The sequence below is a fragment of the Mytilus edulis genome, chromosome 6 (assembly GCF_963676685.1).
Source record: "Mytilus edulis chromosome 6, xbMytEdul2.2, whole genome shotgun sequence".
Classification (NCBI taxonomy): domain Eukaryota; kingdom Metazoa; phylum Mollusca; class Bivalvia; order Mytilida; family Mytilidae; genus Mytilus; species Mytilus edulis.
In genome coordinates this window covers 89,600,777-89,621,447 of record NC_092349.1, presented here as the reverse complement: position 1 = coordinate 89,621,447, position 20,671 = coordinate 89,600,777, and the positions used below count along the sequence as shown (strand labels likewise).

Sequence of the window (20,671 nt, the reverse complement as noted above, 5' to 3'; positions counted from 1 at the left end):
TGGAACTCGAACTCATTAAAATGTCTACAAATGTCATCAACACTTCACTTGTCAACTGATAAAAAAACTAGAGTTAGATAAAATATATCAACTTTTCCCCAGAAACACGGAAAGATGTACATGTAACAGAACAAGAAAAAAACTAGTTCCGTTTATTTTAAGTTAAAAGATTTATTTATTACATATCAACTGGGAACATTATATGTTCCTGATATCAATATAACGATGTGTCTTTTATTGTCAATCTGTATTAGCACTGAACTATCAGATGCAATTGTATTTCTCATAACGTACCAAGGTTGTGCGAAAAAACGAACGGAAATATCATATATAAGTAAAACATAAAGCTTTCATACCCAGGCGATGAACACTGAACATATTATGTACAATGAACACGAAACGATGTATGAAAAATGGGTGCGGGATGATAGAACTCAGACAAAAAATTGGTTTCCACAGTTCGAATAACTGACTTATGAAGCGTTGTGTAATTACGGAAATGTTAACCATTTTTTAATTCCTTACGAAAATAGTTTTATTAACGTTTTGAGTTTATGGCATTTTAAACACGGCATTTCAGGTTTTATCTACACGGTGCGAATGGACAAGCTCGTGAAATTATTCTGTCTGCAGTCTAAAAGGAACGTATTACTTTTTAGCACGGATACCTTCGGTCTTCTGAGATAAAAGATTCTTTACCTGGAAGCCGAAACTTATTTGCATAATACGGCATCATCAGAGACAAACATTCGTTTTTTCCCATACAACAAATGCAATTATGAAATACTAAAGATGACTTCAACTTTGACAATTACTTTACAATCAAATTTTACTGTATCTATATTTAACGATTCGATAGATTGATAAAAATATTAATGAATAATCAAAATACCTAAAATAAATGTTCAATCATGATATAGTTATTATATTTTAATTCAGCACAAGCGTTGCAAGAAATGCTGTTATGCCAGCAACGTCGTTCTATAACGTTAACAGAAAAGTTTATAGTTCCCGCCAAAATTCGACGATAAGATTATTTCCGTTTTAACGGATTTAAAACATCGGTGACCCCCCTTTTTTATTTATGCTTTTAAAATCTTCCCTGAAGCTGCAATTTATGCATAAGTTTGAAGGGAAAAACATTAGTAGCTATTTTATTTCTAGAAAAATCTATTATAAATAGCAATTAAAAATGGCGGGAAATGTCCAAAGGCCTCCAAAAATAAGGAAACAGAGACAATTAAATGTGTTTAAGGTACAAATAACATTTGACTGTATTTGATATTCCAGTTTAAAATCGGTTTTCAATAATTTTGCCATTTTACAGCAATTTAAAGCACTATTTCTATATTTTGGTATAACGCGATTCTTTAAGTTTTGATGACGTCATATCTCGAAAACAACATCGGTGACCCCAAAAAATTTTCCGCCTAAAATATCGTAATAAGTATGATCTGTCTACATGCAAAATTTCAATGAATTATTATTAGTAGTATAAATAGTGTGATTTCCCTTTAAATGAGATACTGATGTATGAAAATTGTTATAAAATTGAGAATGGAAATGGGGAATATGTCAAAGACACAACATGACCAAAGAGCAGATAACAGTCATAAGCCACCAATGAGTCTTCAACGCATGCATTCCACATATATTGACTTGTGTGCACAGGAAAACTACTAAACACTTTTTTTTAATTCCTGTATATCTGTTTACATCTGTTCTGTCAAAAAATTATTGATTTAAATTTTGTAGATTACAACTAGCTTTAGGCAACTGACATATCATTAACAGTTACTGTCCTACTGATGATAAAAATAATTTTGAAATATATCTTTAGTTTTACATCAGGAAAACATTAGAAATGAGAATTATACAGGCTTAGGGGTTCCCAAACATTGAAATAAAAAGAATATACATATCATTGAAAGAAATCTGTGAATATTTTGAAACATGATGCAGGAGATAAATTTTTGATGATTTTATTTCTTTAACTCTAGAGCAACTATTCTAAAAACCTTCAATAAAAAATATGCACATTGTTTTAAACTTAATTTTATGCATCTCTGTATAAAATTTTCAGTGAAGATATGAATTCATTATCATTCATGGAATACACATTTTTGAAGGCTGTAAAGTGACCTATAGTTGTCAATTTTTTTGTTATTTGGTCTCTTGTGGAAAGTATAATCGTCTCATTAGAAGTCATACCGCATCTTCTTTTTTTACATTATAGTGGATTTTGAAGGTATTTTAAAAGGTGAGCAAAAATTTTCAGTTTTCATTGACAACTTTCCAAAGGTTTGTATGTAGAATTAGTCAAAATAATGAAATTAAGTATTCAAGGAATAAACAATTTTCCAAGTACAGTAGCCTATTTATACATATCAATTTCATTATTGACCGTGAGATCTATTTACACTGGTTCTTTTCCTAAGGAGAGAAATAAATGTTCCTCGTCACTGAAGAGCAAATGGAAGGAACAAATTCATATATTTAATCTGCATGCTTTAAAATCTTTAACCATGACTTGATTAGGGAGGGTAGGAGGGGTCCTGATCCCGAAATTCCGGGCTTAAAAATACGAAATCCCGAAATCCCGGGCTTAAAAAAACGAAATCCTGAGGTCCCGAGATCGAAAAAAAGAACTCCCGGATCCCGAAAGGGTCAATCCCGAAATCCCGAGCTTAAAAACACCCGATCCCGGAGTCCCGATAAAGGTCCTATCCCCCCTCATAACTAGTAACTATAACAACATAAGGAACAATTTCCACAATACCAGGTTCACAATCATGTACAATCTTAAAATGTATAGGGATCTGGGTTGAAACTGTAGGAGTTGATAACACAAAACTTTTAAACTATTTCATCAATTTTGCTGAAAAGACTTTATTCCTGAAATCTGGAAAAATTTGTAAGGGTTCCCATAACCCAGTGTCTCGCCTACGTTTGCTGTTAATCGCAGACTCAACAAAAATGAGGAAAAACATCAATAAAAATTTCCCTCTCGATACTGTCTTTTGATTGAAAGAAGCTTCCAAGTTTGGTAAAAAATCCAGGATAGTTTATGAATCTAATAAATGTTTTATAAACTTTAACTGCAGACTGTATGTAATGTTAACTGAATAATATCTCATGATCAGAAACAAGCTTTTGTCTAAGTTTGGTAGAAATCCAGGATAGTTTAAGAACATTATAAAAATTTTAAAAACTTAAACCACAGAGTGAATGTTTTGTTTCTGGCAAAAAAACTAAGTCCATTTATAAGTAAAATACGGAAAAGTGGAAATTTTTTTTACAAAATTTTCCTCTTGATACTATCTTATGATCATAAACAAGCTTCTGTCCAAGTTTGGTACAAATCAAGGATAGTTTATGAAAGATATCAAAATTTTAAAAACTTTAACCACAGAGTGAATGTAATGTTTCCTCGCAGAAAAACTAAGTCCATTTATAAGTAAGATATACGGAAAAGTGGAAATTTATTTTACAAAATTTTCTTCTTGATACTATCTTATGATCATAAACAAGCTTCTGTCCAAGTTTGGTACAAATCAAGGATAGTTTATGAAAGATATCAAAATTTTAAAAACTTTAACCACAGAGTGAATGTAATGTTTCCTCGCAGAAAAACTAAGTCCATTTATAAGTAAGATATACGGAAAAGTGGAAATTTATTTTACAAAATTTTCTTCTTGATACTTTCTTATGATCATAAACAAGCTTCTCTCCAAGTTTGGTAGAAATTCAGTATAGTTTAAGAAAGTTATTAAAATTCCAAAAACTTTAACCACAGAGTGAATATTTGTGGACGCCACCGACGATGACGACGGAATGTAGGATCGCTTAGTCTCGCTATTTCGACTAAAGTCGAAGGCTCGACAAATATCAGAAACAAATCCTTCAAAATAAAAATACCAGTGTTTTGAAATTGCAAAACATTTTGTTTAAAATTTAATATTTAGGTAAGCTTCTATCATTTTATGGAACTTTTTGATCATTTATTTAATAAACTGTTACATAGATAATACAGATAATACCACTGCATTGTGTGAGGTGTCAAGGTAAAATTGAAATTTTCAATATATGAATTGTAACATTTAACTATTGGGATAAATGCCATACCTCATAAGATAAAGAGGCAGGTTCTTTATATGGGGAATTAATGTTTGTGTTCTACAACAAAATAAATGAAAAATACATTTGGTGAAAAGGTACATGAAGTATTGCACTTGCATATCAATGCAAAACCCATACATCAAATTCTTAATCCAAATAAAAATATGTCAAATGTTTAACAACCATCTTGGCGACAGAAGAATTTAAAGGAAATAAATCTATGTCGGCTAAGACCTGGTTTATATTGGAAGTTTATCAGTTCAATATTTTGATCACAACAGTAGAAGTCACCACTGACAATATAACCTTAAGATGATCTATATATCTGGAACTTATCTTAGTATACACCAAAAGTCAGGTAAGAAAAGTAGTTTGAATTTTTTTGTTTTTCTTTCCTGATAATAAAAAAAAATTATTTGTCTTGATTATCATAATAACTATTTGCATTGAAAAAAACTATGTAAGATGATAAAATTAAGAGAAAAACACATTTTAAACAATTACATGAAACAACAATTTTTTTAAGACGGAGTGTTCCTTTAACTGTTTGCAGAAACACTCTCTGCTAGAATGGTTTCTATAATTGATTCATTTATTTCTGTTTGCCAGTGCCAAATATTTCATGCACATATTTGACATTATTTTTGTGCAGTCAACCTTTAAAATAATGCATGATCAATGAATAAATATGAGGGGCTGTTTTTGATATTAAAATTCAAAAAGTAAACAAACACTGCTTAGTCTGTTAAACAATGCAAAGTTCGTCATATCACAAAGCTCTGAAAAATCTCCTTGCATCCTGCATTCTTGGTCATCTAACATGTCTAAATGGAAATGATTGACCCTTGAACTGCTGTACTTGAAGTACTTATAATTCAAACTAATTTCCTACAGTTCTAGTTTTAAATTAGTTTATAGGTGTATTGATTTATAAAAAATAATGATAACAACAAACAAAAATGTTTGTTATACAAATAAAGCTTATCATACAAAATAATATCACTGATAAAGTCCAAAAATAGATCTGTTGCCCACTAGGAATAATGGAGCTTTACCCACGGTAAAACAGTTTTTTATTTATTATTTTTTTAAAGTTTTTTTAAGTTGATAATAAGTCAAAAATATATATGTTTTTTACTTTGACATCAATTCTTTTTCATGAAGGGCTTTATTTCAATGATATAATATTTATGTGATAATAAGAAAACTATTCCTCCCTAATTCTACGATATTTAATTTTACATAAAATATTTTAAATTTTCACTGGAAATCTATCATTATGTCTTATATATTTTCTTCTCGTTTCCACAGTAATGTTTTAAGGTGCCATAATAAGTAATTAACATGTTTTAATTATTTTCTTATTTCTTTATTCTATAGTTTCAATAAAAATATTTCTGTAAAAAAAACCACAGCAATTAAAACCATTATTGTTTACCTTCCAGTCTACCAGATGACACAATGCCTACAAAAATAGCCGTAGAGGAGGCTCCAGCAGAGATGACAGAGCCAGAAAGGAAGTCTTCTATTACGGAGCCTGACAGGAAGTCTTCAAATGGGAAACCTGAGAAGTTTGAACAAGCTAACCCAGAGACAGAAGCAATAGAGAAATGTTGCCCATGTGTACATACAGTCCGACATAAAATGTGGTTTAAGTGTTTTGTTTTCCTGATAGTTTTTGGATTAGACGCTACAGATTTAATCTGTGACTGGTTGTTATTTAGAGATGTCTTTCTGACAGAAGAGGGTTTAGTTTATGGGCCTCCAGAACCAGCAATAACATGGTCCCTTCTTGCTTTTTCTATTCTCGGAACATTTACTTTCATTTTTGAAATTTCAAATTTGTGGTGGGAAGTTTTCCGTGAAAATCCATGGATAGATTCAGATATGGCATCGGCCATTACAATCTGGGTTGAGGATGTTCCACAGATAGCTCTGAACGTTGCCATTGTCGTCTGCCGTGAGGAAGCTATAAGTTACCTACAGCTCGTCAAGGCAAGCGTTATGATTTTTGGAATATGTATCCGTATAATTGTATCTTTAGTTCGTTACTGCAGTAAGAGCAATCTAGCTAAAACCAAAGAAAAAACAAAATGGGCGAGAACACACGTTGCATACAGAGTATTCATTATGTTTGGTCTTATTCTAATTTTTGCGGGATCTGTGACTGTTTTCTTTTGTACACAGTTTGAAAGAAGTTTGGATGGGGACATTAAATTCAATATTCCACGTACACTTTTTGAGGGGAAGTACGACGATGAAAGATACTTTGATAATGTCAGCATGTATTTTAATCACCCAGTCATTGATTTTGAAAGCAGCATAGAAAAAGCTAACTGGGTCCGTCTCATTACTTTATATGATGTACGAGAAAAAGAATCTGAAATTTTTAAAATTGAATATGATGAAATTACAAAAACAAAGTTAATAATCTGGCAGACAGGAAGTTCTCAAAGCTTAGTTGCAAAAGAGTGCTACACAATGGACAAAACAGCGAAAACTGTTACACGTAACACTGGGGCATGTAATTCCAATTTTATCACTGGAAATAGAGTGAAATTCATCTTCAAATTCACTTTCATCAAACCAAATGTTCCAAATCTAATTTTTGGGGACATCAAATTTAACACAAAGGTTAACGAGACAAACAAAGCTTGCCATGACCCTGATATCAGCATATTTGATGATATAAGGAACCGAAAAGTTGGTGCCGTGACCCATCCAGTGATTCATTATTATAGAACGCAATCAACGGCTTCTCAAGACCATCATACAATCTGGACTACTGGACAATTAGCACGATTTTTCAGAGTTAAATCAGATTTAATTGATATCACAACAGTTTGGAAGACAGGATTTGGATATTGTGAAAGTTCTGGTAGTTTAGCACCCCATCACAAGACAGATATAAGAGTAGACTGTGATTCATAAACATAATGTGTATTATCTTTACATTAATGTTAAAATAAATCACTTTTCATACGGAAAAATTTCCTGCGAATAGAAGGAAATAAAAGTAGGGTAAGGGTCAGTGCACGGCAAACCAACAACATATTAATGATAAATCACCCGATAACTTAAAGTAAACAAACAAGAAGTGAACTTTTAAAAAATATATAAATAAATACACAGTACCAGAAAAGAAATCTAAAAGTAAACTTATTGGATGTCTAGATATCTATTTATATGAAATGAGTGTTGTTTTGTTGCTGATTTTTTGACTACTAGTAACCCACATCTCCTTTTATCCATACATGTTGGAAAAGTTTGTGTGCAATAAAATTGAGAATCAAAAGAGAATGCGTCAGAGACTACAACCTGATCAAAGTGCAGAAAACACACAAATCCCACACCCGGAGGTATTCTTCAGCTGGCCCCTAAACAAAAATGTGTACTAGTTCAGTGAAAATGAACATAATTCTAAACTCAAAATCATATAAATGAAAAACAAAATAAAGATCATACAAAACAAACAATGGTCATAGGCTTCTAACCTGGGACAGGCACAAAAATGTGGTGCGGTTAAACATGATAAGTTAGATCTCAACCCTCAATATATATATATATGCAAAACTATGAACCACAACAGTTTGTGTAGTGCATAAAATTCTGTAGCAAGAATGTTAAATATAACTTGATAAATTTTAATTTTGGTTTGCTAAGATTGCGAAAGTATAGAACCAAATCGGTTTATTTACTTCAATCATTATCATCCATTTGGCTTTTTAATGAGGGCCTGAGTCCCCCATTTAAATAATAGGCATCATCAGTTTGTTAATTAATGAATAATTAATTTGTAATCTAGATCTCAGCCATTAAGTAATATCAGGATTGAATTCAGCCAAATTAGTAAATAAAAGCGTGTGCACATAGTGTGTTTTGGTGTGTACAGAGTAAACATGTATCTTACATTTTAAACACATTTCAATTTATTTCTGTTTTTTGTTAATATTGAGTATAATGTGTGGAAAATAAATATATTGAAGAAGTACATTTTTGGCTATGAATGATGTGCGTGGACATAGTGGATGATAATTCACTATTTTTATTCTGACCTAAAAAAACATTATTGCATACATGTTAAGTTTAGTGTTATCATATAAGTATTTACATGTATTTAAAGAATTTCAATATATCTGATAAAAAGACAACACACATTCAAATTAAACATCAGAACATTAAATCAATTCTTTACAGAAAACCTGTCATGATCAATGGTTTTCAAATATTGGATCATAAAACAATTTAAATGTTACCAAGGTTCATATCAGTGAAATCATTTCTAAAATAGTTTCAACACAAAAACTATGGGTGTTATTATTTATGATATTGAAGTTCTACAAAACTTCAAAGAACATAGATTTAACCTTATGTATAATCCAATATTATCCAAGCCTAATTTATTATTGGAGATAATGAAGAAAAACTTATATCACAAACAAAGTGTTACTTATTTAAACCATAGTCATTTTACTTATATATATAGAAATTCTGAAAGGGGCCATACTTTATACATATTATATTAGTACAGTGAATAATACATTTATAAGGCGGATTGACCACTGGGATATGTAATGTTCTCTTATTTTTGTGCTATTTTCATTTTTCTTGACTGGTGTGAGAAAAATATTTCTCCTCACTAGTGAAATATTTGTTCTCAGCAAATGATTAGTCCAAATTTGATTATGACGTCAAAATGTTTTGTTTTCTTCTAAATTCTCCTATTGTGACGTCATGAAAAAAGGCAACCATGCCTGATGGTGTCGCATTTAAAGAACACAAGTTTCTGAAAATCTTTGAAAACCAAGGATAATCAAAGAGCTGAAGAGCTCTGAGGGAAAAGACGGCCATTGTTTCAATTTTTAGGGGGTATCTTTTGATAGTCTACATACAAAGAATGAGCAAAAGAACAGCTAGAACATATAGAAAGGCTAACAATAATGAAACTAATTGTTGTTTATTGTTATTTCATTTCCTTAGTCAAGAATTCATCATAGAGACAATTTGGACCAATGAGATCTGCACCTTCTAAATCAAAACATTTGATTAAAGTTGGGAGTTAATTATCTAAAATTCAATTGAATTTAACAACTACTACAATATATTTAAGAATTTTAATTATGTACAACTGAACAGCAGGCTAAGACCATTCTCAATTTTTTGTGACAGTATTCTCAAGAAAGTGAGGACTGAAAAATCTATTCAGTTTTAATTTTCCATTGATAAAGTTCCCAGTTACAACTCTCATCACAGGGATACATGTACTTATAAAATCAAATATGATTGATATAAGCTGTGTGAAGTTTGTTTCAAGATCCCACATTTTGATATATCTGTAAAATTCATGAATAAATAGCTTTAAACTACAAAAAGCAATATTTAAAAAAAAATGAAAAAAAAAATGACCACTACAATAATTGTGTTGGTACGCAAAATTATTTTTTAATTGATGACTACTTATCATATATATATACTTAATGTGACATTTTTATTGCTCAGATACCTTAACTTTCATTTTAGTGGGTAATTACTCATCAATTGAGGTGCTCCGTAATTGGAGAAAGATTCTAAAAACATAACTTTACAGAAAGAATGAAAACTGCAGTTGCTCTCCCCAATCTCAATAGGTATAAACTACAAAAAGCAACATTATATTTTTTTTTATTTTTTTTTATATAGAAGACTACTTATCATCTACTAAATGTCACATTTTAAGTGTTCAGAAACATTAACTTTGATTTTAGTGTATAATTACTCATCAATGGAGGTGCTCCTGAATTGGAGAAAGATTCTAAAAACAGAACTTTACAGAAACAATGAAAACTGTCGTTTCTCTCCCCAATCTCATGTATCCCCATTGACATTGTTTACCGCGAAAGTTGACCTACAAATTATCTGATTATAGCCTCAGATTAAAGCATTGCATGTTGGTGTGTGAATGATCTACACTACAGAAAACATCATTAGGTTTACATTTAACAAATACGGATTTTAAATTAGTATATAAATACTGTGAATGATTTTTATAATGAATAAAGGATATCCCTGTGTGGCATTCCAACAATGACGTCACTAGGTTATATATATTTAGAATATTTCGTAATACTGATTTTTCCGGACTGTAAAAGAAACGTATATAGTGTAAGGGAAAGCTCAATATACGATAATTTCACGAGAAACAGAAGGGAAATGTGTAAAAAATGTATTTAAAGTCAATCTGTTCTCCTTGTCATTAATTTCAGTATGACATTTTGAGGGGGTTTCCAAACTATCAAAACAAAATGATTGACGTGAGGGAATGATACTCTGGCCAACCCCATTAGGGAATTGACGGCTTGAAGCCGTCTTTCCCCAAAAATCATAAGAGAAATAAATTCAGACACTATAACTTGTGTATTATGATATTTCTCCACTCTCAACAGTTAAATTTTAATTATCTAAAAAGCTCTGCAAGCCTCACGCTTTAAATAATAAAATTTAACTGTGTTGAGTGGAGAAATATCGTAATACACTTGTTGCAGTGTAGGAATCTATATTTCTCAGTCATCATGGTCATAACAATATGTCCAGCTTATTATCACCTTATGTATCGTATCTTAAAATTAAAAATACATAAAACTGAGAAAAATCTGCCTTAGGAAGTCAGTGGGTCCTCCTTGTGAATATTTCTGGATCTGCTACTGCATACATCAATGAGACAACAACCAAACAAAACAAATCATTAAAAAAATCAGGGGACAACAAAAGACATGAAAAAAACAAAAAGAGTTTATTATCAATGTACAAAATGGAATATAAGAAATGGGTGAATAAGGGTTGTATGTGAACAAATACAATGAATGATTGCTGTTGTTTGTTTTACAAATATAAAATGTTGACACGTAGATACTTCCTGTTTTTATAATTTTGATAGTAAAATGTAAATCAGGCCAAAAAAAGAGACGATAAAAATTGGTGAGACATACATTAAAACAAGGAAAACAGGCAAAACATTCAAGGTCATTGAGCCATGATTAAGGACAGAGGGTCAAAAAACCTCTATAGAAATGAGATATGCCAATGCTTATAAAACTGCATATAAAATATCATTGACTGTTCATAAGTGGCACCCTTTTAACAAATCTTAACACACATGCATTTAAACTTATAATCTATGCAAGAGTTTTAAAGTCAATACTCCATGATGATAGGGTTGGAACATATTATCTCCATATAATCTTCATGGAAATGAGACTTGTAAAAGCTTATACAACTGCAAACTAGATATCATTGCCTTAACATTAATATTAGTGTCTAATAATCGTGAATGGTTGTATAATTTCATCATTTCCACACCCCTGTTCATGATAGTTGGATCCAATTTTTCAAATATTTTCCTTAGCACTTTTAGACATGAATTATGCTCCTGTTCTCATAACATAGTCTGAACTTAGTGCTAAAATATTCACCCAGTGGCCTTAACCTTTAACCCCGACACTTACCTGTATCTGTGACCTCTTGATGTACAACTGTAGCTTTGGCTGGGTCAAATGCTCCTGTTCTCATAGTCTGTACTTAGTGCTAAAATATTCACCCAGTGGCCATGACCTTTAACCCTGACACTTACCTGTATCTGTGACCTCCTGGTGTACAACTGTAGCTTTGGCTGGGTCAAATGCTCCTGTTCTCATTACATAGTCTGTACTTAATGCTAAAATATTCACCCAGTGGCCATGACCTTGTAAAGTCCGACAAAGTACACCCTGTAAATATATTCAATATTCAGTTTACATGTCTACATGTTTTAAGGAATAAAAATTTTGAAAATTAAATTACAGTATTAAATTTAATTTTAACTTTCTTTCATATTAATTATGTATGTTTACATCTGAATTTTTTCAAGGTCAAAGTAAATAGTCAAATACATCATGCAATATGAATCACACTCTAACTTGAAGGTCAACACCAACACATACACAACCAATAAACTATCAGTTACTGTGGAACCGGTATATCAGGCCTCTACAATAACTTTTTTTTTAACTTGTCCTGTAGGACAAGTACTTACCAAAATGAACTTGTCCGAATGGAATTTTACTTGTCCAAAAAATAATTGTGAACTTTTTTTTTCTTTTAAAAATATAGTTAATTTTTATGTTAATGGCTTGCACAAAGTGAAATAAAAGAATATAACAGTTATAGTTTATATATTTATTATCTAGTGACATCCTAGTCAAAAATGGCTACTGCATTTAGTCAAAAGGGTTCTAATTATCTAGTTGTCATCAATGTCATCATCAGAGTGAGTCTGTTCCATGTCAGGATCTGGTAGTGCTCTCAATCCTCTAAACTCATGAGGGTTGAAGCTTGGTCTTTTCTGTCTTCCACTTGACCACCAGTGATTGAAGACTGAGTTTGTGAGCAACTAATGTATCTTTTCTGAAAGCACTTGTTCCTATGAACATAGTGCAATTTCTATCTGCTAAATCAGGATAGTTGTTACACGTTTGGCATATCATAGATTTTGATTTTGACTCGTCAACCTTCCCGGCCATCATCGTCCGTATGAACAGCATTTTTTAACCAAAGGAATTCCTCTTCCCAGCTCGGTAAATACGTCCTCTGTCTTTTAAGCTCGTATTCTTTCTTCCTTTCTTAATACCCTTCTTCGTCTTTTGTTTTTTTCTTTTCCCCAGATGCAGTGAAACCAAATTTTGTTAAGGTAAGTCCATGATTGTATCGAAGGGGTTTGTTTATAAAATGTTCGTCTCGGACAATATTGTTATTTTAATCTCAAAGCTGAGTTCCGTATCTTTAAAGCGCATTACTGATAAAGTTTCTCCACTGGAGGTTGTTCTAAATGATCGGAGGAAGATTCAGTAGTAAGAGTGTCGATGACTGGTTTACGTTTACAGAATGTGTTTTTTCTATGCCGAAGTATATGACAAGACAACAGTTTAAATTTATTATCGATTGATTTTGTAATCTTATAACAGGTCAAATTAAATAACATTTTTAAAACCTTATTGATTAACGAATTTCGTTTGATCATCAGAGTGGGATTTAAATTATTTTCTACAGATTATTTTACTTGTCCCATCGGACAAGCTCTACTGGGGTTTTACTTGTCCGCCCCTTTTTACCTCTGGTAGCGGACAATCGGACAAGCGTTAATGTCGAGCCCTGTATATCATGTGCCATGATGTGGCTTTTAAAGTCCTATTCTAAAATCCAATTATAATGTTGGTAATTGTAGAGGAAACTGTAAGTAGCTGCGTATTTATCATGTTTATGATACCTGTTATTAGTATTCTGTAATTAGGGAAGTGATGATTGCTGAACATGAAAATACATCACATTTTATGACATGCATACATGAAGCTAGATACCAAATTTCAGGAAATTTTAATTCCTGTAAATATGAAGTTGATTAGCCATGAATGTGAAAAGGCATACTATGATATATACCTCACATAAACCTCCTAGACCAGGGACAGATCGAAGGACAAAAACAGATGGACAAAGGTAAACCAGTGTGCCATCCTTCCTTTTGATCCAAAGGTTGTACATGACATAACCTGTCTCTTGATGCTTCCATCAAAGTAAATATAATTGAAGCAAACTGACGAGGTTTCTAGTATGTTTCATATATTTATTGTTTAAATTCATATTTACTCACATCCTCAGCTCTCCAGACTTTAACTGTTCTGTCTTGTGATGCTGTGTATAATAAATTAGTCCCTCCCCACTTCACACATGTGACGGACTGTAAATGACTGGATAAGATAAGTGTACATGTACTCAGTAATGTGTCCCATAGTCTGACCGTTCCATCCTAAAATCATTAGATAAAATATTCAGTAATGTGTACCATACCCTAACTAATAAGACAATAATCTTAAAAATATTAAGATCACAGGGAAAATGTACAAATTGTCTATAATAAACTTTATTTTAAGAATTTGTCAAAATCTAAACAATGCCATTTATTTAAAAACTTCACATAAAGATTTAATGTAATTCATTTGTGTAACTGCTGACAACTAATCGGTTCAATAAAGAATTTGTTAATGTTAAAAAAAAATCAAATAGAAAATGTGTCCAATAGTCACAGATTATTCCCCGCTTTCATATAACTTCATAACTAGAGAACTGTAAAAGTGAGGCCACTCAAATTTGAGCTGATCTGTATTTTATTGTTATGATCATTGTGTAAAGGTTTTATAACATTTGGTTGAGACAAAGTTATGTTGGAGAATGGAAACTAAAAACTCAGCATCTTTTACATTTGTAAAGGGACATAACTCTAGAATGGTAAAAGTGAGGCCACTCAAATTTGAGCTGATCTGTATTTTATTGTTATGATCATTGTGTAAAGGTTTTATAACATTTGGTTGAGACAAAGTTATGTTGGAGAATGGAAACTAAAAACTCAGCATCTTTTACATTTGTAAAGGGACATAACTCTAGAATGGTAAAAGGGAGGCCACTCAAATTCATAGCTGATCTGTATTTTATTGATATGATCATTGTGTAAAGGTTTCATAACATTTGGTTGAGACAAAGTTATGTTGGAGAATGGAAACTAAAAACTCAGCATCTTTTACATTTGTAAAGGGACATAACTCTAGAATGGTAAAAGTGAGGCCACTCAAATTTGAGCTGATCTGTATTTTATTGTTATGATCATTGTGTAAAGGTTTTATAACATTTGGTTGAGACAAAGTTATGTTGGAGAATGGAAACTAAAAACTCAGCATCTTTTACATTTGTAAAGGGACATAACTCTAGAATGGTAAAAGGAGGGGGGGCGAGACCATTTTCGGGACGCCGGGATTGACCGATTTTAGCAACGGGAAATTGGGATTGCTTTTTTTAAAGATCGGGAATTCGGGATAGAAAAACATCGGGATACGGGAAACCCACGTTTTTAGCCATGGGAAATCGGGATTTTTATGTTGAAATATAACGGGATTGACAAAAAACTGTACCTTGGACAGATAAAAGTGCCATTTTCATAATACTTCAATCCGAATCGCATCTAGAAACAGAGTAGATCCAGATCTTATTGTTATTTTCTGCTCGTGTTTATGCCCCACCTACGATAGTAGAGGGGCATTATGTTTTCTGGTCTGTGCGTCCGTTCATCCGTCCATCCGTCCGTTCGTTCGTCCATCTGTCCCGCTTCCGGTTAAAGTTTTTGGTCAAGGTAGTTTTTGATGAAGCTGAAGTCCAATCAACTTGAAACTTAGTACACATGTTCCTTATGATATGATCTTTCTTATTTTAAAACGAAATTAGACTTTTGACCCCATTTTCATGGTCCACTGATCATAGAAAATGAAAGTGCGAGTTTCAGGTTAAAGTTTTTGGTCAAGGTAGTTTTTAATGAAGTTCAAGTCCAATCAACTTGAAACTTAGTACATATGTTCCCTATTGGTTGATCTTTTTACCTTTAAGGCCAAATTAGATTTTTTACCCAATTTCACGGTCCATTGAAAATGGTAAATGATAATGCAAGTGGGGCATCCGTGTACTTTGGACACATTCTTGTTTTAAAGTAACCGTAGCCAGTGCCATATATTTTATATCCACTGTACGTGAATGAAATGCTAACCAAAATTCATGATAAATGTCTAATCTCCTTGGTATTAGTGTCGCTCTGATTTAGAGGATCAGTATACCCAAAGAGGGTGGTAAAGGTTTTTTTTCGTGCAACGTGTTTTGCCATTTTTAATTTCAACCTCCCGTGAAAACAGTTCGTGCTTCACTGTGAAATTGGTAAAAACGGCAACGTGCAAGCAATTTTTTTATTTTTCGTTCATCGTGAAATTTGAATTTTATTTCGCGTTTGTCCGTGAACATAACGCCTCTTTACAACCCTTCCCAAAAGTTAGACTTGCTTTGGATATTTTCAATAAGAGTAAGATTATGTAAGACCTAAAAGAAAACACATGTGTTTCCGGTACCCTTAAATATATCTACCCCAATTTTAAGTACCTATAATCTAACTCTACAACTAAAGTTTTTTGGATGTTATGTGGACAAGCACTTATAAAGTCAGATTTTTTTTTCCATATGAACCAGTCAAAAACGTTTGAAAAAAAATTAATTTTGCTTTCCTACCTATCCTAATTTTTTAGGGGATGTTACCTGAAACACCTGTATTTTTTCTTGGCCTTACTACACAGATAATTTCATAGACACAGTCTTCTCTATAATCGAATATCATATAAAAATATTTATGACATTCTACAATTTTGAAGAAAACAAATACCCCAACTTGACGTGTTTAAAATGTACGTACTGAATATATTGTTCAAAATGCACAAATTCAGGAAAGCAAATAATTAAGAACAACATTACTCAGAGGGTTTAATTTTCAAAGTTAAGCAGGACGGCCTCCTTTAAAAGATGTGTCAGATGTGTCTATTCGTTACCTAAAATAGTGGAGGACCTCTTTAATAAATAAATGGTGATTTCTTGTTTATCGGGATCGGGATTTTTAACAAAATATGTCCGGGATTTCGGGATTTTCTGATATTAAAACCGGGAAATCGGGATGAGACCCCCTCTAGCCCCCCCTCTAAAAGGGAGGCCACTCAAATTCATAGCTGATCTGTATTTTGTGGTAATAAGCATTGTGTATAAGTTTCATAACATTTGGTTGTGGCAAACTATTAAAAGAAAAAGAACAAAAACTAGTTTTGGGATTAACAGACAGACATGAGCAACACTTATTGCAACCTATGGCACCAGGGCATGAAAATAAAAACATTTGCTTGTGAATGAGTAATTCAGTCAATCTTACTTATCATATGGTATCTAAAATTTATAATCATAATAGTATTAACAAACATTTTAATTTAAAAGATAAAGATTCTATGTTTAACTTTTAAGTAAAAAAAGAAGTAAAATTTGAAAGGTTTTCTAAAGGGACTATATTTGGCCATCCAAAGGTGTATGATGTAATAAGCCTGACATACTATAAGCTTCACAATTGAATTCTTAAATTATTTCATATGTTACATGTACTAATTATTTATAACAACAGATTTGATAAATGAAATAGAGCCATACATACTTTTGATGAACTTGCTAGAAATCTACATTCTGGGTCTCTGAAATAAAATAAAAATATCACAAATAAATTGCCAAAAAAAAAAAAGAAATAACGTCAAAATAGTTTTAAGTTGACAAATTAAACAAATCTTTTAAAAACATAGTCAAACAACCCATACCTGTAGAATATCATTGATCATCTTAGAGATTGATTTTCTCACTCAAGCCGGTACGGAAAAGCAATTAAATTGAAATGACCAATGATAATCTGTTTATTACCTATGATGAAGTTGTAAATTTCATGTCAATTTCTTTAGCAACACCACATGCCTCCTTAGTTTCTAGCAATAATTTTCCATCTCAAGCAAAATTATCACAAAAAAGTTCAAAAATGCACAAAATAGCAATAAAGTATTTTCTCCTAAACTTAATTATTTCAGCATGTTCAGGTTGAAATTCTCTGACCCAAGACAGGCAAAGTCATAGACAAACTGGTGCGTATTTCTATTTTTTTGTCATGCATTGCAGCATTTAGGAGTAAGAGAAAACTGGTTGACATGCCTGATATATTTGCCACTGAACATTAAGCACCATACTAATTGTAATGGGTAATTGATTTAATAACATACAAAAAGGAAATAATGTACAAATGATCAGGTCAGATTAGTATCGTGTTTGTTACACAAGAAATAGAGACCGGTGAAAAGGGGAGATAATTGCAGGAAAAAGGCAATATATGTCTTCTTTTTGGTAGTGAGCATGTTTTATACAACCTTTCTTTATTTCTTTCTTGTTGTTCAAATTTCTTGGCCCTCAACGATAAAAGTCAGTCCTGTAAGCTCTAACCAATGATGTCTCAAATTCAACTTATAACATAAGATGCAACAAGAATGCTCAAGCTGAAACGTCTCGCCTGCTTTTCTATTCACGAACTATTTTATGCTGATAGTCCAAGGATAGAGTTTTAGTACAAGTGTCACATACACCACACATTGTCAAAGATCCATGAAAATGAAGTCAATGTGAGATAAACCAATTTAAGTCAGAAAGACATGTATAGCTGACAATCATTACACACACGTAATATAGTTTTGCTATTGCTTATCTTATACAAGAAACAGACAAAACCATGAAAATTACATATTGACCAATGAACCATGAAAAAATAAAGTCAAGGCGACTCGTCAGATGAACCCTGCTAGACAAGACATTTAAATCATAAAATCATTTCATACACTAGATCTAGTTTTATCTATTGCTTAAAGAAATAGACAAAAACAAAATTTAACATTGACCAATGACTTGTGCAAATTAGACAAATAAAAGTATACAAGACACAAGTCCACGAAAGTGAATGGCAAAGTTTTAACAATACATTATGTATTGTTGTGTGTTTGATTGTTGACATTGGCTAGAGGTATAGGGGGAGGGTTGAGATTTCACTAAACATGTTTAACCCAAGGCATTTTTGTGCCTGTCCCAAATAAGGACCCTCTGGCCTTTGCTAGTCTTGTATGATTTTTAATTTTAGTTCCTTGTGTATATTTCGAAGTTTAGTATGGCGTCCATTATCACTGAACTAGTATACATTTTTGTTTAGGGCCAGCTGAAGCATGCCTCCAGGTGCAGGAGTTTGCTGCATTGAAGACCCACTGGTGAACTTCAACTGTTGTCTGCTCTTTGGTCCAGTTGTTGTCTCTTTGACACATTTCCATTCTCAATTTTACACGCATATGTACATCAAAATAAACTTACAAATGTAATGGTTTCCATGTTAACCATGTAATCCACTGTCTGTGTCCCGTTAAGGTTTTTCCTGTCTGTAACCCTGTTGATGGGTCCCACATGCAAATCTACAAAGTGTTTGTAGTATGAAAGATGGAAAACTTTTGTATATGTGCTTGAATGCAACTTGTTTTTTCACAGTTGATTATTTGTATTTTTTATTTCAAAATGTTTCACTTTTGTGGCAGTCATATATTGCATATTTTAATTTAAAAGAAGGAAAATCCCCAAAAAGTCCTTCAACTGGGCCAAATCAATAAAGTACCCCAAAAAGTCCTTCAACTGGGGCAATTCAATAAAGAACCCTAAAAAGTCCTTCAACTGGGCCAAATCAATAAAGTACCCCAAAAAGTCCTTCAACTGGGCCAAATCAATAAAGAATCCCAAAAAGTCCTTCAACTGGGCCAAACCAATAAAGTACCCCAAAAAGTCCTTCAACTGGGCCAAATCAATAAAGTACCCCAAAAAGTCCTTCAACTGGGCCAAATCAATAAAGTACCCCAAAAAGTCCTTCAACTGGGCCAAATCAATAAAGAATCCCAAAAAGTCCTTCAACTGGGCCAAATCAATAAAGTACCCCAAAAAAGTCCTTCAACTGAGCCAAATCAATAAAGTACCCCAAAAAGTCCTTCAACTGGGCCAAATCAATAAAGTACCCCAAACAGTCCTTCAACTGAGCCAAATCAATAAAGTACCCCAAACAGTCCTTCAACTGAGCCAAATCAAAAAAGTACCTTAAAAAGTCCTTCAACTGAGCCAAATCAATAAAGTACCCCAAAAAGTCCTTCAACTGGGCCAAATCAATAAAGTACCCAAAAAAGATCTTCATCTGAGACAAATCAATAAAGTACCTCAAAGAGTCCTTCAACTGGGCCAAATCAATAAAGTACTCCAAAAAGTCCCTCAACTGGGCCAAATCAATAAAGCATTAGTGCCATTTTATATATCTGTTTACAGTAGAGATTAAATCTATGGATGTTATCACACACTTTGCGACAGGCGGGTAAAGTCATAGACAAACTGGTGCGTCTGTATTTAATTAGTTTGGTAATACTCTTAAAGGATGATGGTAAACATGGAAGATATAATAAATAGATGCAAATTTACTTTATTCTGAATTCTAGTTCCTTCAAATTATCAAAAAGTCTGATAATATATATATGTCTCTTCACTGAGAAATTTGTTTTGCATGCACACATAAAAATTTTATCCAACGCAATAATAGGTTTGAACATTGTTTTCAATTTAGACATGTATAAATATATATGTGGTATTCACATTATAAATCAAAAGTCAATTGACAGAAATATTGGTATGTTTCATAATAAATTTTACAAATTTAACAATTGTACCGGGCTAAAATATTGATGACCAACTTACCTGACTATTTTTACAGCCTGAGGCTAGCTTTTTACCATCAGGTGACCAGCTTATACACAATACCCAATGTTTATGTGCTGAAATAAATCCCGGTAAATTAAATCTAAAATTAATTTTGAACCAATCTTCATCAAGTTCATGTATACACAGTACAAAATTTCTGTGAGCTAAAAACACAATTAAACAAGATAATTTTCTCTTTCATTAAACCTTTCGACCCCAAAATGAACCACACTTTTTCAGAAAAGTTTAATTGGATATAAAACAGATTGACAAACACCAATTTTTATTAAGAGAAGCCTAATATTTCATTAACAACATTGAACAATAGAACTTGATTACAACG

At 32.2% G+C, this 20,671-nt stretch overlaps 2 protein-coding genes across 3 annotated transcripts in view; one reads left to right on the top strand and one right to left on the bottom strand.

The window, feature by feature from the left end:
• The window catches only part of LOC139528844 (notchless protein homolog 1-like), a 48,510-nt gene that overhangs the window by 23,467 nt on the left and 4,372 nt on the right, over nucleotides 1-20,671 (bottom strand). Inside the window, exons 4-8 of the mRNA XM_071325062.1 lie at nucleotides 20,326-20,402; nucleotides 18,916-19,013; nucleotides 17,183-17,219; nucleotides 13,778-13,933; nucleotides 11,726-11,861 (exon numbers count right to left, since the gene is read on the bottom strand). Coding sequence (XP_071181163.1) covers nucleotides 11,726-11,861; nucleotides 13,778-13,933; nucleotides 17,183-17,219; nucleotides 18,916-19,013; nucleotides 20,326-20,402 — 504 coding nt within the window. The remainder of the gene's footprint in view (nucleotides 1-11,725; nucleotides 11,862-13,777; nucleotides 13,934-17,182; nucleotides 17,220-18,915; nucleotides 19,014-20,325; nucleotides 20,403-20,671) is intronic.
• LOC139528839 (uncharacterized) lies at nucleotides 4,133-8,110 on the top strand. Of its 2 annotated transcripts, none has more exons than XM_071325060.1 (2): nucleotides 4,133-4,477; nucleotides 5,565-8,110. In XM_071325060.1, the coding sequence occupies exon 2, from the start codon at nucleotides 5,581-5,583 to the stop codon at nucleotides 7,048-7,050; it is 1,470 nt and encodes a 489-aa protein (XP_071181161.1). In that variant the 5' UTR covers nucleotides 4,133-4,477; nucleotides 5,565-5,580; the 3' UTR covers nucleotides 7,051-8,110. The 2 variants fall into 2 exon arrangements, with proteins under 2 accessions (XP_071181161.1, XP_071181160.1); XM_071325059.1 differs by lacking the exon at nucleotides 4,133-4,477 and adding an exon at nucleotides 5,148-5,179.